We start from the raw sequence: 26,533 nt of genomic DNA on the forward strand, positions 1-26,533 counted from the left end.
AATACTTGAAGAAAGATCTATACCCAATGCTTCATTACAAACAGAGCTTAATTAACTGTTTGATTTGATTCAGTGCAGCCTAATATGTTAAACTTTAAATAAAATCACTTGTGCTTTAAGTTTCTGAAAGTATTTTTAAATGTGGCGCTACTGACCCATTTGGCCTGTTCTGACACTTTAGAATACAGAAAAAATATCATGAGAGATTGTGTACAGTGAAAATGTCTTGAAGTACTGTGATATATTTGTGCCATATGGGCCACCCCTACTGCCCAAGTAAATGACTTAATGTATCATTTCTTTTGCACAGTACTGTGTATTTAAAGGCTGAATCAAGCAAAAAGGATGCTTTTTTGGTGGATGCACCAGGATTTGTCAACATTTTGGGTGTGGTCATAATTAGAAAATTTTGAACTATGACCTTGCCCAAAACAAAAATGCCCTTTTGTGGTATTATGTTTATGGCAGTTGCATTTGATTGGCTCCTGTCACTCAAGGAGAAATACTACCATACTACCATGCGCCTACCAGTCAATGTCACTGCTGTGCAAATTATATCTGGTCAGCAGCGGCCCTGTGGTCAGAGACTGATCAATAAAGAATGGGGTAGAGGTTGGTTGACAAATCGGGTATGACAACAAATGGGATGCAGTCTGTAAATGTACACCTTCATAATGGACCTATAAAATAGATGAGCGTCATGATGTGGCCAGTGGAGGGTACAAGGTAGAAATTTCAAATAAAGTGAGTGGGGACACTATATATATATACATATATATATATATGTATATATATATATGGTTCTTCAAGGGTTCTTAAGTAAAGGCATACCATAGGCTCTTTATAGAACCATTTCATGCATAAATGGTTCTTCAGATTGATGGAGAATGTTTTGCATATGATTCTATATAGTACCAAAAGGGTTTTTGTCGTTACAAGCTTGACATTGTAATAGCAGAATAGCAGAACCATTTAGAACCATATGCAACACATTCTACATCAATTTGAAGAACCATTTCACCATGCAATGAAACCTTTAAGTATGAAATGGTTCTGTATTACTAAAGAACCCTCGAAGATCCTTATTTTTTAAATGTCTAAATAAATGTATCTACATATGCTGTGTAGACAACGTCGTACAATTATTTGCAGGTAAATCAGTGAATAAATGGAAATTTGTACAGATGTGGTTGGCTGGAACGAAAGCTGCCATTGTGAAGAGTTGCGCAATCGAGGGCGTCCTGAAAAACAGTCTAACGTTTCGGATGGGCTGAAGCTCTGCACCGTTTGGAGAATAACGCGTCCTAGCGGATTGTACAGGTAGTCTAGGGTAATATGTCACAATAAAAATAACCATTTATTTGCCATTTGTTGATGTGTAGAAGTTTCATGGATCTGATTGGGTTGTGTTTGCAATGGTCGTGGTCAATCCAGTTGCTTTAACAATCGGCGAACGCTTCCTTTCAACGAGCGCATGCGCAGTACTGGTGCAGCCGACCATATGCGCTAAGCAGTGACTTACACACGGCAACGAGGGGAGACGCTGCTATACCACACACCATGGGAAAGAAACAGAAAAATAAAGGAGATGACGGGTACGGTATCATCTGTCTAAGGCGAAATTCCGTTGTTGGCGAAAATACAGCCCTCACGTACACCATAAACATTATATACGAGACAGAGAGCTGGCATTTAGCTAAGTTAGCTTAGCTTCCCAGGCTAGGCCTGCCCGTTTCAGTTAGCTGATGTAGCTAGGTTAGCAACCAGCTTTTACCGGGGTTAGTTACCTTTTTACCAGCCGTTTCAGTTTCTGGCTAACCGCACGAAGCCGGATGTCTCTTTCAGTTCTCTAGTTTTACTTGAGCGCTGTGTACGTCTGTAGGTTTGAGAGGAGGACCGTTTTAAAGTGAGTGTGGACGTTGTACGAAAAACGAGGCTGATGTTAGCTTCCTGAGGCGCCAGACTGTAACTGCTGCACTGTTTAAGGTGGAACGGAAAACTTTTAACAAGAAGCTGGTGAATAGGTCAACTTCAGCTTCGCAGGCGAAAATTACCCTGCTGTGTTAGCCAGCAAGTGCAAATCTTATCATCCAGGGAGCCAGTTAGTGTTGTGTCACTTAACTGGTGGTGAGTTTGTGATCTCTTGTTCATGGCATCTGCACCTGTGAGATGTGGGGATTTTGTCAGCTGAAGAGTGATGGCTGTCATTTCACTCCTCTCTAAGCGTTCTCGTGAGCTGTGAGCTGTGAGCGTGCAGCATCATCCGTTTTCATTGTGACTCCCCTGCATTGTCTCCCAAAAGGCTGCTAATGTGTGGGATGCTGTGGGTTACCTTTGTTCCTGGTAGTGCCTTTTAACATCTTTGGGGTCAGCGAGTTGCACACACTGTAGATCCTCATGGCTGAAAATTTGACCCTGGACTTCCCCAGTTCCCTGTTTTGTATAAATGAACGAGGTAGTCAAGATTTCTCTATAAAGCTGAACAACAGTGAGAGAGAGAGGTTTTTTCAATAGGAATGTCCCTGAGCCCTCATTCACCTGAACAGGCTTGACTTTGGGCTGAAGTTATTTGGCTAAGTGAAGTCTTGCCCATGTGCAAGTTAGTGTGATTCACAAAACTGGACGTGACTGCTTTAATAAGGATGACCGGCTCTTGACAGCAGATGATTTTGGGCTTATGTTTTCTATGAGACTTAGGCCTGGAAGGTAAGCCATTCAGACATATCCATAAGGTTGCTGAGTGATAGTACATTATTTCTGTCCAGCTGTCTGGTTTGAAGATTAGAATGTAGCTCAGATAACAGATTCATATATAATACTTGACACACGTGTAAATAGCAGAGCATCCATTTGCTTTTCCTGTGTCTTTGTCGAGAGTGTTGATGAGTTTCCTTTACCTCCGTTGAGCTACATTGCTTCTTCTTTATTGGTAGTAGCATCTGGATTGAGAATACTGTTCTCAGATCCTCGCTGTTGCATCATGCTGGTATGTGGCTCGTTTCTCACGCTGGGAGGCCCTAATGATACTTCTTTTTTCCCCTGTCGACCAGGTTGTAATTACAGTAAGCTGAGACACTGAACTTGGCGTAGTGTGATGCTTAGCAGATAAAGCGTGAGAAGTCTAGGCAGGAGGGAGACAGATAAGTTGATTAAGTGCTTGAGGAGTTCTGCTGTCCTCCATCTTTTGAGGAAGATGGGTGATCTGTGACCTGAGGTTTTGATGCTGTGTAAACTAGGGGTGGGCAATGTGACGATATTTTGTTGCTATCTTAATAAATCATATCACAGTACACTTTTCTGAGGATATTGTGGATATCATCAGTGCTTAAAGAACACTGACCAACTACATTTCATTACAAAGTGAGCATCATTAGGCCTGTTTAACTGGATTTAGTTCAGTTTGTAAAACATTAAATAAAAGTAATTCTGGTTGTAGCTTTATTATAAGCTGCTGTTACAACTAGTTGTTGTTGTTGTTGTTGATTATTATTATTATTATTATTGTTACTACTACTACTGTAGTGTTTTTGTATGTGGCACTATAGGTTCTACTTTGTCAGTTCCAACGTATTAAATCTCAGAAAAACAAAATATCATGACACACAATGTGTATCGTGAAAATGTCTTCAAATATCGTGACATATATTGCTCACCCGTACTGTTTCATATGGTTTCATAAATAAATATATGAGAACACGTCAAATAGGACTGCACAATGTAGTATTTCTCAATGATTGCAATATTGGCCTTTGGCACACTGATATCTTTGAAAGCTGTAATATGAAAATTTACCCCTTAACCAGTTACACAGATTTTTTTGGGGTTTTTTTTTTGAGTGTTGTAAGGGTTCTAACATTAAAACAACACTGTGTAACAAGTATAAATAGTTTTTATCAAAATTAATAGTGCAGGTCAATGAGGAACCATGTCACTGAGGTCATATTAATATATTACAAGGTATGTCATCATTGCACTATGTAGCAATAAAAGTGTGCTTCAGTCACACACTTCAAAAAGTGTTGCACTTTGTTTCGGGAAGTATTCACCTTTCCTAAAATTCCTGGAATGTAAGGAGAAAAATCCATTGGCAAATTCCGCTCAGATGATCTCTACTACATTTTTTTAATGTAGAATAGACCTAGCCCTGCTCTGCCCACAAATACATTCTTTCATACCAACTCTTACAAGGTTGGACAAACTTTTTAGGATATTATTAGAAGCCTGATTGAGTCTAATGAGAGATTGTAGCACAAATCTAGCCAAAATGGCCATTACATACACATACTGCACTTAAAAAAAAAAAATGGACTTCTGACAAACATGCAAAAACTGGTAGACAACACTGTCACCATCAGATAAACAGTACTTTAAAGCTTTCATCTTCGAGAGAGAGAAGAAAATCAGACTCCAGTTTTGCTTCAGATCTAAAAAACAAAATCCACAGTAGGGCTGGGCGATAAAACGATAACGATGATTATCGCGATACAACTTTTCCTCGATAGAGCGATAAAAAAAATGTTCAATACATTTTCTACTGCAAGGAAAGCGACTCTACTCTGCTGTTGCCAGGAGAGGGCGCACTTCTGAGTTTTGAACATGATCAGAGAGGGAGGGGGCGACAGGTAAGATGAGTCTTTAGCAACAGGTGAAACATGGAGTTATACATTCCCTGTTTGAGTGGAGCGACCGGTGATCTGCTCTCCTGTGACCAAGTCTGAGCAACGAGATCAGTGGCGTAACTGTACTGCCCTAAAGTAAACTCTCCTCTTTCCTTACATCCTAACCAGCTTTAGCAGCGTTAAATCACATCTGCTCAACACAAATAAAGCGCTGTTACAGCGCTCGGACAGTCGTATTTAAGTATTAGTGCATTCCCAAGCAACGAAAGTGAAAGAAAGAAGTGGGTGCATTCAACTTACAGCCCTGATTTAAATGAAAGTGAACTGAGGAAGCTGTGAGGCACTGGAGAGTGAGAGAACGCTATCTTTCTAGGCTAGTTGTTTTTAGCAGCTGGCTAACTTGAAGCAGCGCTCCGTCACTCTCACAACACAACGGATTGATGTTACTGTAGATGAAACAAGACACAAAAGCACCGATTTCAGTTTCAGCGTAGCTAAAAGGAGGACTCTGATTGTCTGGTGTGAGATTCACACTGCAGTTAATGCTTTTACACAGCGAGCGTTGGATATATTGCGGTTCACCCCTTAAACTACTACAATAGAATAGAGAAATCCAGACGTCTGCTAGTTGGTGTTTGAATACTGTGATATGCTCTGACATGGATGTGGTAGGAGTGATGGCAGTAAGGCAGTGTGATCCATTACTGACCTACCGAGCCAGCTAATGTTCGCTGTTCGTACTAAGGTGACGTTGTTAAGAAACTAAAGAGTTTAGCACTGTTGTTGGTCACTTGTTTACCATTTGTAACTGGATAGCCGAGCACTCGTCACCAGACAGCTAAAATAATCTTTTCTTTCTTAAATTATGACTATTACAAAAACTGCGGCCGTGCTTTTCCAGCTGGTAAAAACAGCTCACCAGAAACTTTCTCACACTGTCCCATCACAGATTTGTGAATTGTTCCACTGTTTGGCGAATGTTTGTCATGTTTTGACCATAAAGAATAGTTCAAAACAGCAATTAACCACCCAGGAGCAAATATCAGCCTTCAAACTTGAAAGAAATAATGATTTGTATGTATCGATAACAAATGATATGTATTTTGTTTTCGTGATAACATTTTTGGCCATATCGCCCAGCTCTAATCCACAGGTGTTTCTGTCCATCCTTCTACTGTGAGAAGACAACTCAACACTATGAGTCTAAAAGGATGTGTCGCTGTCATTAAGCTGTTACTGAGAAAAGAAAATAGACAAAAAAGAAAATTTGCAAACAAAGCTGCTGGTGTTCTCAGAACAGTGAACTGACCACCCAGAGTCCATACCTCAACATCACTGAATGTGTTTGGGATTACTTGAATCACGAGAATGTGCGACCAGCTTTGAAGACTGAACTTTAGAAAAATATCTCTAAAGATTTCTTTTGAAAAGCAAGTCTGCTGAAAAGAATGGAAGCTGTAAAAAGGGTGAAGGCGCTGGACACAGTAATTGCTAGCAAATTTATATTTAGTTGTTAAATCTTCTGGGTAATCTGTTTTTTCCTCATGCTGAAACTTGTACTTGGCATTTTGACTGAAATTTGAAAGAAAGGGGGTCTTTGACTTTTGCACAGACCTGTAGATCAGATGTAGTTTTTATTTTTTTGCTGAGTAATCCAGCTAACATTAACATGGTGGCAAGTTCTTCATTGCCATTTCCAATCTGGCCTGTTTTGATTTCATGTAACAGCCAGAATGACTCCAACAAAGATCTCTTCAGTTTCTTATGAGGAGGACTTTTGACAACATTCTGTAAAACTTGTCCAACCTAGCAACTGTTGCTATGAAAGAACATATTTGTGGGTGGAGCATTGATAGGTCAGTTAAGCTTCTGTTGCTCTGTGTTGCATGATCCATAGATTTAAATGGCTGAGTACCCTCTGGACAGTGTCAGACTCTTTCCCATTCATGAATTTATCCCTCTTTCCACCTCTCTGTTTATCTATCCATCTCTTAGCTGGTCTGTGTGAGTTTCATCACCCAGTCTCTGTGTGTGCTGAGGGCAGCAGTTTTGTGTATGTGTGTTCTGTCCTATCTTGTGATGTGCTTCATTCTGAGAGGTGCTTTCCATTGCTGATGCAACAGTATGCAAGGAGGGCCATAAGCTCCTCTATATAAAGGGCCCAGCCTGTCTTTTTCCTTGTCCTTTTCCTTGTCCTTTTCCTTATTGCTCTAAGTTTTCCTGCAGGTAAGAAAGGTAGCACTAGCTACCACTAAACTCTGATGTTTACCTATATAGATTCTTTTTGTGGTGCTTGTTCAGGTTAAATGATTATGGCTTTGGCTAATGTTGCATTGAGATGTGGTTGTTATGATTGCCGAGATTACTGGACTCTTTAAATGGTGCATAATGGTAGCCAGGTGGGATGAAGTGTAACGAGTGGGTATCTGTGAATTTCCCAGCTTGGAATTGTTCACAAGTTTTGGCATATGCTTGTTGTCCAGGCTGTCTGCTGTGTTATTTATTCTTTGTGCACAATATTCCCCCCAGCAATTTATTATCTATTAAATATATATAGCATTTTCTTCATAGAAGAATTTTTTGTGCTTTGTCACTCTCAAGCTGAAGTTTAGAGTGTAATAAAGTAAAAAAGTAAAAAATGTAAAATGTTTACATGCATTTTGTATTTTTTGCAATTTTCACTAAATGTAGTCTGTGGGGTGGTGACACAGCCATTTAAGGTTTTGCTTTATCACTGAGAGATCACAAGTTCAAATTCCGACAATGTCGTGACCCGAGACGTTACTAATTATTGGTTATATTTTTCCCCAGTTCTGCTAAAACCACAGGGAAGCAATGCCAGCCAATTTCATTGGCCGACCGAAATGTGGGTCAAGCTCTAATAATTATATGATGCATGTTTTTATGTGTTTTATTTTTATAGTGCCAAAGATGATGGCATTGACATCGATGCCCTAGCAGCTGAGATTGAGGGAGCTGGAGCAGCCAAGGAACAGAGCAAAGGAAAGAGCAAGAAGAAGAAAGGAGCAAAGAAAGATGACTTTGAGTGAGTCTTTCTGATCCTCTACCTTTTTTTTTTTCCTTCAAGCATTGTACAGTTTAATACAGTTTAACAGATGATTGTTGCTGAGCTTACTAATCCTACAAATGTCTTAACAGCTGCTCAGTAGTGCTGTTAGTTGATGAATGAATGTTGTTTTGCAGTGAGGATGACATCCTGAAAGAACTGGAGGAATTATCACTTGAAGCTCAAGGTGGAAAACCAAAAGAACCAGCTAAGGTAGCCCACAGTAGCACAGTGCATTTGTTACATGCTGTTTAAGGAAAAAAACAAATCTGCAAGTTTTGCATTACTTGCAGAAGAGAATTGCTTGTCTGTAGATGTTGTGTATCACTGTCAGATTTGTATAGAAATTTTTTGACAATTGCTTGCACTAAAGCAGGTGTACCGTATCAGTATATTATTTAGTTTTTAATTGGCAAAAAAATTCTAAGAAATCGGCAGCAAGTAGCTAACAACTTGCGTGATAGCGTATATTTGTAAGTTTTCCTACAAAAAACTATGGATTACACTATTAATGATATAATTAATTATAAAAGCTCAGTTATTAATGCATCTTAGTTCATCTTGTTGTCTCAGTTGTCTTAACAATTAAAGCCTTGTTATTAAAGATCACATAATCAGTCAGAGTGAGTCACAGGCTTGTTTAGAATGACATCTCCTATCTGCTGTCTCCAGAAATCAGATTCCATAGAGGAACCCGAACCTGAACCAGTGCTGACTAAAGCCGAGAAGAAGAAGGCCAAGAAGGGCAAGCGGGCCAGCCCAGAGGATGAGGAGGGTGAGCAAGATCAGGGTAAGGACGACATGGAGAACGAGAGCCGGGCGAAGGGCAAGAAGCCGTTGGAGACTCCCGCTGCTGCTCCTGCTGCTTCAGACTCTGACGACGAGGGATCGCAACAGAGACGAAAAACCAAGGGTGGGAAAAAAGGTGGCAGGAAAGGAGCATCTGACTCGGAAGAGGAAGATGAAGATGGAGGTGCGAAGAAGGGAGGAGGTGGTGGAGGTGGTGACAGCGAGCAGTCGGATGATGACTTACAGGCCAACCGCAAGCAGAAGAAGAAAGGAAAAGCTAAGGCGAAGGCTGACAGTGACAACGAGGAAGCGGGAGACGATGATGGCACCTTCAAGATGAAGACAGCGGCGCAGAAGAGAGCAGAGAAGAAGGAGAGGGACCGGAAGAAGAAAGAAGAGGAGAGGGCCAAGATGAGAGCTAAGAAGGAGAAAGAAGAAGAGGTGGCCAAGAAAGACCTGGCCACGGCCGGGGCCAAGGCCACAGCAGCTCCGGCCACAGCAGCTCCGCCCACAGAAATCAAAAAGGTGGAACCGGCCGTGCCGGAAGAGCAAGAGGGTGCTGAAGGAGAAGGTGTGATTTTCACTAATAAAACATGAGCTTCTCAATCTGGTTCTTGAGGAACCCAGGCCAGCCCATATATGTTCCAGACACGGCTTATAGAGGTGGTTCTCAAACCTAGGCCCCAACTTTTTAGTGGTGATCTTGCTTTAACAACCTCTTCAGGATTGGCTTGCTCAAAAGCTGATCAGATGCAGGAAAACAATATGTAGTACTCCAGTATTGGCTCTAGCATTGATAACTACTGCCCCCCAGAAATTGGTAACCACTGACCTCTAAAATAGGTATGTTTGTAGCTCTGACAGAACAAAAATATGGACTGGCTGGTGGAACCCAAGGACTGTACTGATACCCTTTTTTTTGTGAGTAGTGCGACATTTACATTTTTTAAACGTGAAAAGCCAGACATGTTTTGATGTAATGAAAATGCGCAGTGAATTCGGAAATTAAGTGCAGATAAAAAAAAATAAGTGTGGGTGTGTATAACTTTAAACCCACCGTTGACCTGGGAACCTGGAAAGCTATATTAAAAACAGTCAGTCTCCCAGCTGGCAACAAATCTTAAAATTCTGCCACATTTGCTTTCCTTCAGATGAAGGCGAGGGGGAAAAGAAGAAGAAAGACAAGAAGAAGAAGAAGGGAGAGAAGGAAGAGAAAGAGAAGAAGAAAGGGCCGAGCAAAGCTGCAGTGAAAGCCATGCAGGAGGCTCTGGCTCGGATGAAGGAGGAGGAAGAGCGGGCTAAGAGAGAGGAAGAGGAGCGAGAAAGGCGCCTAGCTGAGCTGGAGGCACAGAGACTAGAGCAGGTTGGTCGCTCGCTGCAATTCCACTGCACACCAGCCCAGTGCTGGACAGTTTTATACTCCTTAAAATAGCTGAATTTACATGCTATGAGGGCTATTTGGATACTTTTGAACATGTAGTGCATGACCATTCCCTTCAGTTGAATTCTCTATTAAAGCCCAGGGTACTTTCTAAGTAAGTTAATCTTGCTCTGGTGTGTGCACGATACACGTGTACAAAGTATTTCCTGTATATATGTTTTCCAATGACCACTAAATGGCTGATGTTTTATGTGAAAATTATCTTCTTTCCATGTAAACTGGAGAGTCATAATCTTGGTTAGTGCTTATGTCTGTAGTACCCTCGCAAATAAGTCGGCGCATAAAAGCTGGGTAAAATTCTCAGAAATGTTGGGAGCATTTCACACTAGACTCAGAAAAAAAGGATGTCAGGACTATTTGTAAAGCCGACCTTAACTGGCACGGGAGCACGTCCTCCATGATGGAGCATCTGAAGAACAAACACGTTGGCTCACCGGATAAAGAAGATTATCATCTCGGTAAGATAGTTGTGCTAGCGAGCTAGTTAGCTAATCTTAATGTTCAAAGCCGCCCTACTTCATGTTCCGAGCTGAGCAGTAACATTTTCTATTTCGAAATGCTGTTCTCTGGAATCGTTAATGGAGTTGGAACAGACAAGCAGGTAACTGTTATTCACAACAACCCTGTTTACTTTCCAAGAGCACGCAGAGATGCTGACTTGTAGCATTTAGTTGCAACAAGTCATGTCAAAGTTTATTTATAAAGCGCTTTTTACAGCAGGCGTTGTGGAAAAATGGCTGTACAGAAAAAAATCCAGGTCCAAGCCTCCTGAGTGTCGCGACAGTGGCAAGGAAAAACTCCCTAAAAAAGCAAGAGGAAGAAACCTTGAGAGGAACCAAGACTCAAAAAGGGGAACCCATCCTCCTCTGGTCGACATCAGATGGCAAACAATAACAAAAGAGCAGTATGAACGGAGAATACGGTTTTAACGTTAGTATATAATATTAGATTAGATTAGGTGCTGTCTGTTTATACAGGGCACAAAGTACAGAATGTACTGTTCAAATTTACATTTTAAATTTAGATTGTTTTTATTTACTTGATTAAAGGAAAACTGATTTAGTTTTGTTGTATTTTATTGCTGATACTTTGCACATCCTTGGTTTTAAATTTTAAAAGGAAAAATATTTATTTGTCTTTTGTATTAGCAGTAAGTTAATTAAAACAGTGAATTTTGGAATGTTATCCATCTTCATTGTCTTCATTATTAGTTAGCAAATGCATAAAACCAACCTTAAACTAAATTTAAAAGTCGATAGTATAGGAGTTATTTGGGGAATTGAATGATTCATAATCCGAATAATCGATTATTCGTTTCAATAATCGATAGATTATTCAACTATCAAGTTAGTCGTTTGTTGCAGCCCTAATATAGAGTCTTTTTTTCTCAGTTGCCCCTACTTTGCTCTGTTGGGTTCAGTTTTGCTTCAGTGGCGTAGACAATTGGGAGTGTTGAACTGAGGGATGTCAGTCATGCATTCTTTTCATCCAGACTTTGCTGGATGTTTAAAATAAGACTCAAGTGATACACTTTTAAAAAGATATTCTACACTGCTTTACCTGAGATTTTTAAGTGGTTCAAATTTGAAATCATTTTACTGTTAGTGGAACAATCTTTTCACCGTTATGTTGTTCAGAAACTGCTACAGGCTACTGTTAATGACCTACTTTGGTTGACAGAGGAATTTCCTGTCTCTTGTAGCTTAAAGCAGTTTGTTTAAAATTTCTGCATAATTAGATCAAAGAGATTTAAACAAAGTCATTCACAGTGGTTTGATGTGAAATGGTTTGTGGTGACTTGGATTTCTTTACAGTGCTGGTAATAGGAAACAGAACTCACAACACGGATACACCCATTGGAAAAGAATGTCTTTGGAATCAGACAACTATTATATGTAATTACTTACTGAGGGAAATCTTTTAGAGGCATTAAACATTTCAAACGTCTGGTTCCTATCACCACCCCCGTAAACAAGTCTAAATCTGTAAATTTCTCTGTAATGGATCATTTCACATCAGACCACTCTGAATGACTTTGTGCACATCTCAACAATAGAATTAAGTCAAATTCATATATCTGCCTTGTCATTCAGATTTTACTTCAGTCCCTCAGATATCACTGTGATTTTGTTAAAATGCCAATTTCCTTGTTTTCTTGCAGGAGCGATTGGAAGCAGAGAGGAAAGAGAAGAAGAAACAGAAGGATAAGGAAAGGAAGGAGAGACTGAAGAAAGAGGGCAAACTGCTGACCAAGGCACAGAAAGAGGCTCGGGCCAGAGCAGAGGCCACACTCCGTGCGCTGCAGGCCCAAGGTTAGTGAGACAAACAGACACAAAGAAAGAATTCTGGGCTTTTGATGCAGATTGGATTACCAGGTTATTTTTTAGAGAAGTGATATACATAATCCGAGTTTTTGGTTTCATTATTGTGTGGCAAAACTACCTTTATGATGAATCTCCACACACACACACATATATATATATATATATATATATATATTAAGGTGTTGAAGTGCCATCCAAAGACTCAGTGCCAAAGAAGAAGCCTGTTTACTCCGACAAGAGAAAAAAGAAACCAACAGCACAAACTCCTGAAGGTACAAATTACTTAAAACCATTACCAGATTGTAGTTGTGGTATAAGTTGGTTTTCTTGCAAATGCAGCATTATTTTCTTTTTCCCCCCATCAGAAACCTCAGAAGTGACCTCACCTACATCAGAGGTGGCTGAGCCAATTTTGACAAAGAAGGAAGTGGATGCTCCTAAAGAGGGGCCAGGTATCATTTTTGTTTATTAAAGTCAACATTTAAAAAAAAGTCATGATAAAAGTAGGAACTACAAATCGAAAAACATGAAACCCAACAGTGTGTCTCTCGCTTGACTACTGTTGATAGTGATTCTGTGTGCAATCACAAGCAAGAACTCTCTCTAGTGCTTTATCAAATCTGTACGAAGTATCAGACGGTCAGTATCAAACACATACCTAAAAACTAACAATAGTGTTGTTCATCAGTATTTTCATAAATAAGTCATGAATATGGTATTGAAATGTTTATTCTTCCAGGGGCAGAGCCAAAGCCAGAGGCTGGTGATTTGGATGATTGGGAGGCCATGGCCAGTGATGAGGAAAGGGGTAAGACTGTGGTCAGCTTTATAAACACAGAAAAAAAACATGCACATGACTCTCTCTTACTCTATTCTGCAAAACTGTTTTTCCCAGTACTATTCTATTGTCTCTTCTTCCTAGAAATACTGAAAATGTAACTGTTATGTATCTTAAAATATGATGCTTTTTCTTAGGCAGTGCTGGTAGTCTAGAAATCTGTAGATATCAGTCAGTACTTCACCCGCTTGTATTTAGGCTAAAATTATACTGGTATTTCAGTCCTGCATAGGGATGCGAATTTTGCCAAATTAATTTGGGAAACCAACTTTTGGACTGGAAACCAACTGTTCTAAGTCATTTATTAATTTCTAACAGACAAATCTAAAAACAGGGACATGAACCATTAATGACAGTAATGCAGTGTAGATTTCCTACTTATATTTACTACATATTATTAGCCCTGGTTAATGAACATATAAGGACTGACCAGGACTATCTTGAAGTTTGTGTAGTTTAAACAAAAAGCGACATAGTCAGTAGCTTGCAGCTTTTAAGCTTTTTTTTTATGGGATTAACTACTGGGTGTCGGGGTTGACTTTTTTCGCCAGGGACACAGTGTGGAAAAGTGTGATCGATAGCTACTGCAAAAATGTGTGACTACATGTAAGATTGTTTAATCAGTGCTAAATCCCTTTATCAACGGCTCTGGCGCTATCATTTAAAATTAAGTGGACTCGAGGAGTCAACTCCACTGACTCCAGCAAGTCGAGAGTTGCCATTGACTCTAGAAAACCCTGAGATGTGCACCGCTAAGCAGGGCTACCGAAACAAGTTGCGCCCTTGCACCCTCATATGTAATTTAGACAAGGTGAATGGAAAACCTGACATAAAATTAACATTTTAACCAAAAGCATTGATCGAACATTCTGTGGTTAATTGGTTGATCAGTAACAACCTGCATGATTGTTTTCTTGCCTGTCTCGACCCCAGAGCTGAAGAAGGTCCATATCGAGGTAAAGGAGACGTCAGCTTCTCAGCCAGCCCACAAACCCTCTGCTCCTGCTGAGCAGGAGAATGGCAGCGAAGAAGATGAGGAGGATGAGGAAGATGATGAAGAGGAGGAAGATGAAGAGGAGGAAGAAGAAGATGGTGAGGAGGAGAGTGAGGAAGAGGAAGAGAAGGAGAGCCCAACAGCCAAGTCAAAGAGTGGGAAGGAGGTGAGCTCAGAGTCGAGTAGCGAGAGCGACTCCGATGACGAGCGCACCAAAGAGGAGCGGCTGTACGACAAGGCCAAGAGACGCATAGAGGTACATGCATACATACAGAGAGAAGGTGATGTTACCAGAGGATGTCTGTGAAGTTGAGGACTGATTCACATGAGAGTTCCTTGTAGAAATTAGGAATGGTAGCGTCTATGCCATTAGTTTTGTTGCCACACCAAGAAGATGAAAAAAGTGGGTCTGTGTCCACTTAAGTTAGACTTTAGAATTTGTAGGCTGCTTGTCAATAGCGTATATAGACTGTACCTTTACCACAGGAGGTAGTTTACCTGAAGAGGAATAGGTCTTTACCTGAAGAGATACTGGAGTAATAATTACAGCCACCTTTCGTTAATTTTATTTTGACGTTAAAATAGCCATTAAGTAAGTACAAGTACAAACTTTTTAATTAATCAGGAGATATTTTTGAAAAGATATGATATTCCACCTGCATAAGGAAGGGAAATATTAAGAGGAAAATAAATGAAAAAAAATATACATTTCTAAAACTGGAGTTCAAAAAGAGGATTAAAATATATAGACAGTGGCATGCCTTGACATGGCATGCATAGACAACCATGCAAAATCTGGTAGACCACCAAAACTGTCAACATCAGATAAACAGTACTTAAACTACTTTATCTTTGAGAGAGAGGACAAAATCAAGCTCTGCTTTGATAGCTTCAGATCTGAAAAAAATCCACAGGTGTTTTTATCCATTCTTCCACTGTGAGAAGACAACTCAATGTTATGAGTCTGAAAGGATGTGTAGCTGACAAGAAGCTGTTATTGAGAAAAGGACATAGATAATAAAAGAAGAACATTTGCGAATCAAACAAAGAAGCTGCTGGTGTCCTTAGAACAATGAATTGACCACTCCAGAGTTCAGCAGTCATGTAGCTGTCAAGAAAGCTGTTACTGAGAAAAGCATGTCGACAAAAAAGAAAAGCATTTACAGATCACACAAAGAAAGCTGTTGATGTTCACAGACCAATAGCCTGACCACCCAAATATCCCTGCAGATTTCTTTTAAAAACTGAAAGCAAGTCTCCTGAAAAGAACAGAAGCTGTAATAAGGGCAAAGCGTTGACACACTAAATACTGAAGAAATACATAAATTATGTTTAGTTGTTGGAGCTGTTGCTCAGTGATAGACTGGCGTCCTGTACAGGGTGTATCCTGCCTTCCGCCCAGTGACTGCTGGGATAGACTCCAGCACCCCCTTTGACCCAGAAGGATAAGCGGTTTCAGAATGTGTGTGTGTGTGTGTGTGTGTGTGTGCGCTGAAGCTGTTAACATACGTTTTGGTTGCTTTTCCCCCCGACACCGTAAAATGAATAACTCACTAAATGGCCATTTTAACTGGAAATTAAATAAATAGAGTAATAGTGTACGTTACCATAACTCCCCAAATGCACTAAGCCATATATATTGGCAAAGGAGAGTAAGCGAAACAGCTCAGTTTATTTCTTCATTTCTATTGTAGAAACGAAGGCAGGAGAACCTGAAGAACATCAACCCAGACAAGCTGAGAGCTCCTGTCGTATGTGTGCTGGGGCATGTCGACACAGGGAAGACCAAGATCTTGGATAAGGTGTGTGTTCTGTATGCTGTATATGACTCACTTCAGATCTGATTTTTGCTGTGTTTGCACACCTGAATTCAAGTTCAGTTTTATAATAACTGCGTTTTGTGTTTTCTTGTCTGCAGCTGCGGCACACACACGTACAGGATGGTGAGGCGGGTGGAATCACTCAGCAGATTGGGGCAACCAATGTTCCCTTGGAAACCATCATTGAGCAAACAAAGATGGTGAAAAACGTGAGTATCTGAAACACAAGCACATTTTGGTCTGAACTCAAATACAGCTGTTCTTTTGGTTGCACTAAATTGTACTGTCATGAATTGATTCATTGTTTGTGTCCTGTTTTTCACGAGCATGGGCCTAATGGACCTCTGTGTTGAGCTGATCACTCTGTGTAATGTATTGAAAGTAGTAAATAATGAAGGGGAAATGTAGGGTAAAATCTCTTCAAAAGTCGGTCTGTGGGATCCCAGCACATACTTGTGAAATCACGTCCGAACTCCACATGAGCAATGGGGTCCCGTCGTATTCGGATGAAATATTTTAAGCTCTACTGTGGACAAAACATTTCTGTGACCTCCTTGCTTTGTGTTGCACAACAGTAATTGTCTGTGCTTTAGTTTGACAGGGAAAACGTGAAGATTCCAGGAATGCTGATCATTGATACACCAGGACACGAGTCCTTCAGGTAAGCACTGATCAACTGAAAAACACACACATGAAGTGAGTGCAAATGCTAACTCTTAATGGCTTGGGGGTTGAATAAATGAAATGTTGATATAAATTACTCAGAGAAATTGTGTGAATGATTAATATGAAATAACCATCACTGATCGACGATAATATTGTGGGCAGCACATGGTGACAGGCAAGCAGGAGCCACTGAGAAACTGATATTAGGATTTAGACTTTATGGCACTTTTCACCAATAACACCACAGAGAAGCCTGTGTACACCAGATAAAATAAATACTTGTTTTTTTCAGTAACTTGCTAAGCTAACTTAGGTATGGTTTGGTAAAATCACACTTTTACAACCTATAAATCTCTAATTGTTAAAATAATAAAATGGCCAAAGCTTGCTGAATTAAGTTAGTTAACAGACAACTGTTACTGTAGCCTGTTATTGGTATTAGGCTGGGAAAAATAGGAAAATTTATTTTAGTTTTTAACAACCACAGTGTCCCAAATTTAAGCCAACGTTCTTGTTTCATAAAAAAAAAAAAGTTCCATACGAGATAGGCTACAGCATGGATTTATCTATTTAGCCAATACTCAGGTAAATAAAACAAAAAAGTGGTGCCTTCCGGGTGAAATAAAACAATTGCAAGACACATATGACAGTGTATTTTCTAACTTTTAATTCATCCAACTTGATGGATCTATCGAAGTAGAGGCAGCACTATCAGATGGTTTTGTCAGTTGGCTCAAGCCTGATATGAATATGATCTGCTTGTAAAATACTTTATCGTTCATACTTCTTTCTTTCTTCCCCCCCTTTTGCAGTAATCTGAGGAACAGGGGGAGCTCCCTGTGTGACATTGCGATCCTGGTGGTGGACATCATGCATGGCCTGGAGCCCCAGACTCTCGAGTCCATCAACCTGCTTAAAGAGAAAAAGTGCCCCTTCATCGTAGCCCTCAACAAGGTATGTCTGCCTCACTGCTGCTGATCCAATTGAACTTGATTTTAAGCCAGGAGAGTCTGATCTTGTCCGCAAAGGGCCGATGCAGCGAGTCTTCAAAAAATTGTTCAGGTGTGCTCCTGCTTGGTTGGAACAAGAACCTGCAACCACAGCGCTCTTTGCTAAGATTGGGCAGTCCAGTCCTAAGCACTGTGAAAGAGGTTATTATACTGATTTTAAATCTGCGCTTTAGGCAGCTGAATTGAATCTTTAACAGGTTGGGTTTTATATCTCTCTCTCTCTCTCTCTCTCTCTCACAGATTGACCGTCTCTATGACTGGAAGAAGAGTCCAGATACGGACGTGGTGGCCACTCTGAAAAAGCAGAAGAAGAACACAAAAGATGAGTTTGATGAACGAGCCAAGGCAGTCATCGTGGAATTCGCCCAGCAGGTCTTTTCATGCTCTGAAATACGATGATTCCTCAGTCATAACTTGCTGACATTCTCAGTTTTGCTTGAGGACATTCTTTCTGATGTAGCTGTCAACATTGTTTGACTGGATGTTAAATTAGGACTACTGCAGTTTTGTTTTTAACGTCCTTTTGTTGAGCTTCTTAGTTATTTATGTTCATGCTCATGTTTAGTTTGTCTTGGAGCAGTGCTGTTTGTGGTTCCCTGTTTTTGGGCTTATCATGGTATTCAAGATATGGTGAAATTCATATCATGAAAAAACATTACCAGTATACCTGCCACACCCCCCATCATACTGGGTTCTAGCAACCACATACTGTCAAAGCGAGTCACACTGTGTGTGTTTGTGTCTGTAGGGTTTGAATGCTGCTCTGTTTTTTGAGAATAAGGACCCACGGACCTTTGTGTCCTTGGTGCCCACTTCAGCCCATTCAGGCGACGGCATGGGGAACCTGATTGGCCTGTTGGTGGAGCTCACCCAAACCATGCTGGCCCGCAGGCTGGCCCACTGCGACGAGCTCCGTGCACAGGTCATGGAGGTGAGGTCAATGGTCACACTAATGCTGCACTAGGAATATTTGATTGTCATTGCACAAATTTTGGCACTATATTTTTAAACCCTATTGTATTAATCATGTGATCATTACTTTATTATAAAGGTTTTACCCACTGTACTGTGAGGTCTCGTTCAAGAATCTTTGCTTTCACATTAACACAACTTGCTATGACCGTGCTAATATGCTTGAAGCAGTAGCAGTAATGCTGTTCTAGCATAAAAGAGGTCAGCTGAATCATCGGCATGAAGTTTAATGAAGAAAGTGAATGTGAACTTTATTCATGCAGCAAGTGTTTGAGGCAAGACACTACAGGTAAATACAATAGAAAAATAGTAGATATTCTAAGGAATCTTTCAGTTGCTGATGTTCTGATTATTTTTTTAGTGCTTAAAAAAACATAGTTATGCAAATGAGCTTTGTATTTGATTTGTTTTAGTGTTTAATTGAGAAAGCACTATTCACTGTTACTGTAAAACATTTTTAATAATTTTGTGGTCCAAAACGTAGCATAGCAAATCCAACTACTAGCCATACATTAAGAAATCCTTCCATAGTATCTCTTAGAATAAGGTTAGGAATTAACATGCATGTTTTCCCAGTATTTTTGTTTCTGATTGTCTTTTTGGGAAAAAAAGAAAATTAAAATCAGCCTGGATTACCCAGTGAGATTTCAGAAAACATGCGTCATTTGTTGAATTGTTGTTAGTACAAAGGATATTGACATATTTGGATATTGTAGCAAGAGGGAGCTTGTCAGTGGGACGACGTGATGGCAACGTGATGTAGTTGTGCCAAGTTGCTCGCTTTAGGAAAAAACAGTTAAACACCAAGCGGACATGAATGGATAAAACACGTTGAAATAAACTTTTTTTTTGTTGTTGTTTTGACTTTCTTACGTGTTACAGTTAGAAGACGTTAAACTTGTAGTTTAATGCAATAGATGCAATTCATCCAAGTCTGAAAAATTACTCATGGGATAAAAATCACTACAAATCATTATTTCTGCCTGTAATGTCTTGCCTTAAAAAAAAAAAGTCATGATTGTTGCTGTTCTTTTAAAAACAGTGAATTAGACTCCAGTCCTGGGGGGTCAAAGCTGCATAATTCACTGTTTCACTGTTTACTCTCACTACAAAAGTCTTCATGAGTTGATTTAGGAGTGTTACAGCAGATCAAACACTTAACTCTGCAGTGCTTAGCCCTCCAGGACTTGACTCTCACCTCTGATTTAAACGTTGAGTAACTTAAAGATCCATTTAAATCCTCCTTCTTCTCTCCCATGCTCCAGGTGAAGGCTCTGCCTGGTATGGGCACCACAATAGACGTAATCCTGATCAACGGGCGTCTGCGTGAGGGTGAGACCATCATAGTTCCGGGTGTAGAGGGGCCCATCGTCACTCAGATCAGAGGACTGCTGCTACCCCCACCACTCAAAGAGCTTCGGGTCAAGGTCTGCCCTGCTGCTTTTCTATTTTTTTTCACATCTACTTGCTTTAAGGCCTGTACACAACATAATTTATTCAGACATTAGTTAAATTTCAGGGTTCCAGACTAGCCATCTTTGGAACCATCTCAAAAAATATTGTCAGCTGTGAAAACTGGCCATCCAAAATAATAAACTGTTTTGTTTACATTCCATTTTTCTTTAGAAACTTTCTACTACTTTGTCAGAGATGCCCAAAAATGACAAATGTCAGATAGCAACACACAGAATACATGCTTAGCACACACATACATATGTATAGAAACACAAACACATCTATGGTCCATAAATATATTTGTGTATACAGTAGCTGAATGTGCTTTTTAAAAGCTCTGTAGCTAAATATGTAACGTTTTAAAGCATCACTTTATTCCTTGCAATGAACTGCATACTTACAATGCAAAACAAATCTCTGTAAATTTAGATTGTGTTCAGGATGTCTTTTAATAATTCTAAACTTATTATATATTAGTCATCAGTAATAGCTAGTAAACAATAATTATAAACAATTATAAACTTTTGATTTACCATCATATATGGCAGCTTTTAGAATCAAATTAGATCTAGGTCATCATTGTGTTATGGAACATAATTTGGGTATAAAAGGGTTAAATTTTAAGCCACTATGAGACATGGTTGTCAAATCACTGTGAGCAGCTTCTCGACTAGTCTGCATGTTACAAACTTATCATATTCTAAAAGATTATAGAGAGACTGTAAAATCCTACAAAGTAAGAAAATCTTGCTTAAATGTCTGTTTTAAAGCTTTGTGTTTAAGGTAGAGCATGCATAATCGTTAGCTTGAGGCTAATATTATATAGGAATTTCCATTGACAATTAGAAAGCTTGTGTTAGATATCTGATTATAAAAAACACCACTTAAAAGCAAATTCTGGATTACATATTGCTGTTCTTAGGGTGAGTGTGGATGGCTGTCACATTAACGATTTTATGGCTTTTTTTTGACAGACACTGTGTTAAGTTCATGCATACATGTTAGTTGGCCCTAAAGCATCCAAGAACTGTCAAAACATTGTCCTGTGTGCCATAATGATAAAGATCTTATACATTGACAGAGACAAGTCTCTGGCTTTGGCGTAGGGACAACTTCAGATGCACGACTAGTCACTGATCTGCTTTGCCAAGTGTGGTGCCAGCTTCTCCAAAAGCAACTGTAACTGGGTTACAGACATTAAAAATGCGAAGTTATGAAACTCGTTAGAAAATTAAAGCAGCACTTCGAGCTCCTGTTTTCTTTTCGCTTTTCTTAATCAGTTTCTTTCATTCCTCTTTTTCTTTACCCTTCACAGTACGTAAACCTTTTACACATCATAACTAATTTCTGAAAAACGTAATTGAGCTTTTTGCATTTTTTTATTTTATTTAAAGACTGCTAAGTGCACTAATTCTTAAGTAACAGCATAGTTATAAAATGTTAGAGATTTGTTATGCAGGGGTATGTCTGTTATAAATGTGTAATGTTTCTCTCCTTTTGTGTGTGTGTGTGTGTGTGTGTGTGCTCGTCTGCAGAATCAGTATGAGAAGCATAAGGAGGTGTGTACGTCTCAGGGAGTAAAGATTCTGGGGAAGGATCTGGAGAAGACTCTTGCAGGCCTGCCACTGCTGGTGGCCCATAAAGAGGATGAAATCCCTGTACTGAGGGTGAGCCTGTTATGATTAGTTCCAGGAGCGTTTGTGGTTTTATCTAAGAAATAAGGCACAGTAACAGACAGACAGCCTGTTAAATTGTAAGGAATGCAAAGAGGTTGAAAAATTGTCAAATGACAAAATGGTGTTTTTGGTGCATAAACCAGCACATAAAGGTGGAGCTCAGGGGCAAAACAAAAAAAAAATTAGTATAGGCCCTTTTTAATTGTGTTCATTAAAAAAAATCTAGGCTCCCGAGTGGCGCAACCGTCTAAGCGTTGGCCCTATCATCAGGAGATCGCGAGTTCGATCCCTGGTGATGCTACAGCCATCCGTAGCCGGGAGTCCAAGAGAGTACAATTGACCTCGCTCTCTCTGGGTGGGTGGGATGGCCCCTCCTTCTCCCCCCATCACTCAGCGCGAGGCTAGCCTGTGTTAGCCTTCACCCTCCTAGCGTTGATAGCATCGTGTGATTGGGGGAGTCCTAAGTAGTGGGTGGAATTGGAGACGACTAAATTGGGGAGAAAATTGGGTAAAAATTAAAAAAAAAAAATCTAAACTTTGCTGGAATGTTAAGTGTAGACATGGCTTATGAAGGTATTTGGGAAAAGTTACAAAACATCTAGTGCACCGAGTTTCCGCACTGTGATGCTAGTTTTCTTTGTGTGTCTGTGTAGGATGAGCTGATCCGGGAGCTGAAGCAGACGTTGAATGCCATAAAGCTGGAGGAGAAGGGTGTGTACGTGCAGGCTTCAACCCTGGGCTCTCTGGAAGCTCTGCTGGAGTTCTTACGCACTTCTAAAGTGCCGGTAAGTTCACAGACCCATCTTTCATACATCTCCATTGCTTTTAACACAGGTTCAAGTGGTTGGTATAACATAGTGGATAAAACTACATGCACCAGAACACATCTATGGTACATCATTTGTATCATAATCTATGGCATACGGTCTGTATCTGTAATACATCTGTAACATGTTTAAAGTGGAAGTCTGTCTGGATAAGAGCGTCTGCCAAATGCAGAGTCACATGCAAAAGTTCGGGTTTCCCTGGACAAACATGTTTTGTTGATTTTCTGATTGAAAATAAGTTCACACATCTCTACAGAGAACACACTTCTGTAACTGTTAATGCACAATTACTGTTTATTTGCTAAAATTAATGTATTGGGAAAAAATTTAAACATAAAATGTGGCATGTAGAAAAATTATTGCAGATTTTATATTTTGCAGTTATTTTCCCCTATATGTTAAACTCAAATAAATAGAAATTATGCATTAAAATTCGCACAAAGACCATGTTTACCTATTTTCACTGAATTAATAAGGCTAATTTGTAACCAGCTGTTAATGGTAACATTGATATAAGTGAATTGTACTGTTTCTCTTATTTTGTTTTAGTATTCTGGCATTAATATCGGTCCTGTCCATAAGAAAGATGTCATGAAGGCATCTACAATGCTGGAGCACGACCCACAGTACGTACTGGCTATACGTCTCAGTAAATGTTGTCACTTCTACCTGTTTCCTGACTGAATCCTGTGATTTTCAGTGGTTCACAAACACTCTCTCTCCTCTCTCTCTCTCTCTCTCTCTCTCTCTCTCTCTCTCTCTCTCTCTCTGTGTGCAGGTATGCTGTGATTCTGGCATTTGACGTGAAGATAGAGAGAGACTCTCAGGAGATGGCTGACAGTCTGGGTGTTCGGATCTTCAGCGCTGAGATCATCTACCATCTGTTCGATGCCTTCACCAAATACAGAGAAGACTACAAGAAACAGAAACAGGATGAGTTCAAGTATGGAAACTGCTGATTTTTTTTTTTTCGTCCATCGTTGTGGAAGTGCTATAAAGTGATAATTTCTCCTAAATCAATGGAGAAAACATACAAAAGTACAAACATGATTGTCCCTAATAACTAATCAATTTTTTGCTTGCTCCATTCTCCTTAGCACACTCCCATTGATTCTTGATGATTAGATCAAAAATATTTTTTACACATTAAACTAGTTTTTGTCAAACAGCTTTGTTCTGGTGGGGTCTGTACAAAGTCATTTTAGGATGCAGGTGTTAAACTGGCTGAGGAGAATGACTGCAAGAGTAATACAAACTGTCTGCTGTCACTTACAGGCACATAGCAGTGTTTCCCTGTAAGCTGCGTATCCTGCCTCAGTTCATCTTTAACTCCAGAGACCCCATTGTTATGGGGCGTGACTGTGGAGGCTGGTGTACTGAAGACAGGCACCCCGCTATGTGTGCCCAGCAAAGGGGTAAGTCTGGAGAAGTGACTATAAGGCATAAGTGTTTTTAAACCGTTTTTATTATTTCGATATCCACAATTTCTTAATAGTAGTGTTGTATATTATGACTAACCACCTTTGTAATAGTTTATACAATATACATCAACTGTTCGTCCTTTTAAAAACTCATTATATCCAAAATTCTTACAAATGCATATATAGCGTTTAGGCATCAAGTATAACTGTGATGTAACCGAAAATCTATAGCACATATAAACGACAGATACAGACGTAGCCTATTATAACTGTACTATCAAGCAAAAAGGACAACTACCTTAGGAATGCAAAATAAGGTAATAAAACGATATCCTCGCCATTTCCTCAATGCAGCTATATATTTTGTGATTTATCTTTGTATTTTAGGTGTATGTGATTTAACACACTACCAGTTGGGCCACATAATAATAATGCAGAGTTGCACAAACGTACTATGTATACATCTTTTAGTTTGAAATAGTTCCATGTTTAGCTCTCCTTTTTCTTAATGTGAGACACATGAAGAAAAACAGCTTGCTGTAGTCCAAGCTTGCACTACAAAAAAACAAGTTGTTGTAGTCCAAGCTACACATGCATTAGTGTAATACAGAGAAGAGTCTGGATATCTGTACATTTGAATAACTCCACCCATCCCTCATGAGTGTGTCTGTTTTGATGAGCACATTTTATTACACTGTTTCACTCCTCCTTCATACTGATTCTAATATTTACACTCTACATACTCTGATCTGTGATCTATTTCTTTCAGTTTGTAGACATTGGCATTGTGACCAGTATCGAGGTGAACCACAAACCTGTGGACACTGCCAAAAAGGGCCAGGAGATCTGCGTGAAAATCGAGCCCATTCCCGGAGAGTCGCCCAAGATGTATGGCCGTCATTTTGAGGCTGTTGACATTATAGTTAGCAAGGTAGGACCACGTTTAGAAATCTTCTGATCTTTCACTGACAAATGAAGCTAAATGCAGTGCTAAATGAGCAAAAAGAATCCACAGAACTGCAAAATTTATGGCATGCTTAGTTTTTTGAATGTTAGGCTTAGCAAATGAATAAAAATTGTGTCCTAAAATTTTAAGAAAGATTCCACATTATAGACATGATTTTCACTTCGGAAATCAACCAAACGTGTAATTTGACTAGGAGTGTTCACGGTTTTGCTTGTGTGGGTGTATGTTTGTATGTGTTTTTCATTTATCCTCAAAGTGCATCCAGGCGAAAAGATTTTGTCCACCCCCATCAAGTGCCTCCGGCGTTGAAGGCTGAGATGAAATTGCAGTCCTGAAAACAGTCTTTCTTTCCTTTTTCCGCAGATTACTCGTCAGTCCATTGATGCTCTAAAGAACTGGTTCCGAGACGAGATGCAGAAGTCAGATTGGCAGCTCATCATGGAGCTGAAGAAAACTTTTGAAATCATCTGAGAAGACAGTGACTTCTAAACTGACCTATGAGCTGAGACGACCACACACCACACACACCCACACACACACACACACACCCACACACACACACACACACACACACCATCCTATGCGCACTCCTGAGTTCATCTGTGGTCAAGGAGTCCTAAGTGTTGCTACTAGTTTCTTACAAATGATACGAACGTTTCTTTTTCCACAACCACAGAGGGGATAAAGGTGGGTGTGTGCAAGGTCGAGCACATGCTCGTCCCCCTTTCCCTTCCACCTCCCTGGGACTGGTGGAGAGCACAAAAATGAAAAAAAAAAGAAAAAAGAGAAAAAGATGAGTGTTTTTCTGTGAGAAACTGAACTATTACCACTGTTTTAACAGTGACCTGTTAGACAAAAAAGGTTAGAGAAACATTTACACACTATTCCGAACGTGCCTGTTCTTTCTGATCAATCAATTTCCTTCATTTCTCAGCTGCTTCTTCAGATGGACACCGTTGCTTACCCCCAGCTGGGGCTGCTTAGTGGTTCACCCACAAATGCTAATGTGGCTAATAATAAGTAAAAGATCAGGAGTACCTGTTAGCTTGGTCTTGTTTGAATAATGGTAACCAGCTCCTGTTGACTATAATTATTAGCACCATTAACAAAAAGCTTAGGAGTAGTTCATCCACAAATGCTAATGTGGCTAACAATATATGAAGGTTAATGGGAGCCAGTTAGCATGGTCTTGCTTGGGAAATGCTAACTGGCTCTTGACTAGAATTATTAGCAACGTTAGCTTGTCTGGGTGAAGGATACCATTGATGGTTATTTCCAGATTCCCAGGATCCAATTTAGCCTGGTCTCCGGTAAAAGACATTTAGGTGGTGATCAGGAAATGAAAAAAAAATCAACCACAAGATGTAGCGGACAGATGGCAGCAAGTGTAACTTTTCACTTGTCCTGCTTTGCTGGACTCAAAATTAAACCAGGATTTTAGACATCTGGAAAAATCTTGACCTTGTCAGTGTTTCTTTTTTCCCCTCCTTGATAGTCCTTGGTCCTGGAATGCAGGTCTTTTATGCTCCTTTTTGAGGTACATCTATATAAGTCAGTATCATGACCCAAGCCCTTTGCCACTACTCTATTGAATCTGCCTTGTGCCTGTTGTCGTCTTTACCAAGACAGTGGAAGTGCAAGCTTAGG

The 26,533-nt window shown here is 39.9% G+C and overlaps 1 protein-coding gene across 1 annotated transcript; it reads left to right on the plus strand.

Annotated features, from left to right (window-relative positions):
- The first annotated feature begins 1,490 nt into the window (after window positions 1–1,490).
- Window positions 1,491–26,226, plus strand: eif5b (eukaryotic translation initiation factor 5B). The gene is given in 25 exon segments (XM_036563395.1): window positions 1,491–1,595; window positions 7,543–7,665; window positions 7,824–7,899; window positions 8,359–9,046; window positions 9,627–9,838; window positions 12,078–12,228; window positions 12,420–12,512; window positions 12,606–12,692; window positions 12,980–13,048; window positions 14,012–14,328; window positions 15,767–15,874; window positions 15,991–16,101; window positions 16,486–16,553; window positions 17,371–17,512; window positions 17,809–17,940; window positions 18,317–18,499; window positions 19,806–19,967; window positions 21,531–21,662; window positions 22,325–22,456; window positions 23,048–23,124; window positions 23,277–23,441; window positions 23,774–23,849; window positions 23,851–23,913; window positions 24,689–24,850; window positions 25,250–26,226. Coding segments are annotated over 25 exon segments (3,672 nt in total). The 5' UTR covers window positions 1,491–1,560; the 3' UTR covers window positions 25,358–26,226.
- The last annotated feature ends 307 nt before the right edge of the window (window positions 26,227–26,533 follow it).

The sequence above is a fragment of the Colossoma macropomum genome, unplaced genomic scaffold (assembly GCF_904425465.1).
Source record: "Colossoma macropomum unplaced genomic scaffold, Colossoma_macropomum, whole genome shotgun sequence".
NCBI classification, from domain to species: domain Eukaryota; kingdom Metazoa; phylum Chordata; class Actinopteri; order Characiformes; family Serrasalmidae; genus Colossoma; species Colossoma macropomum.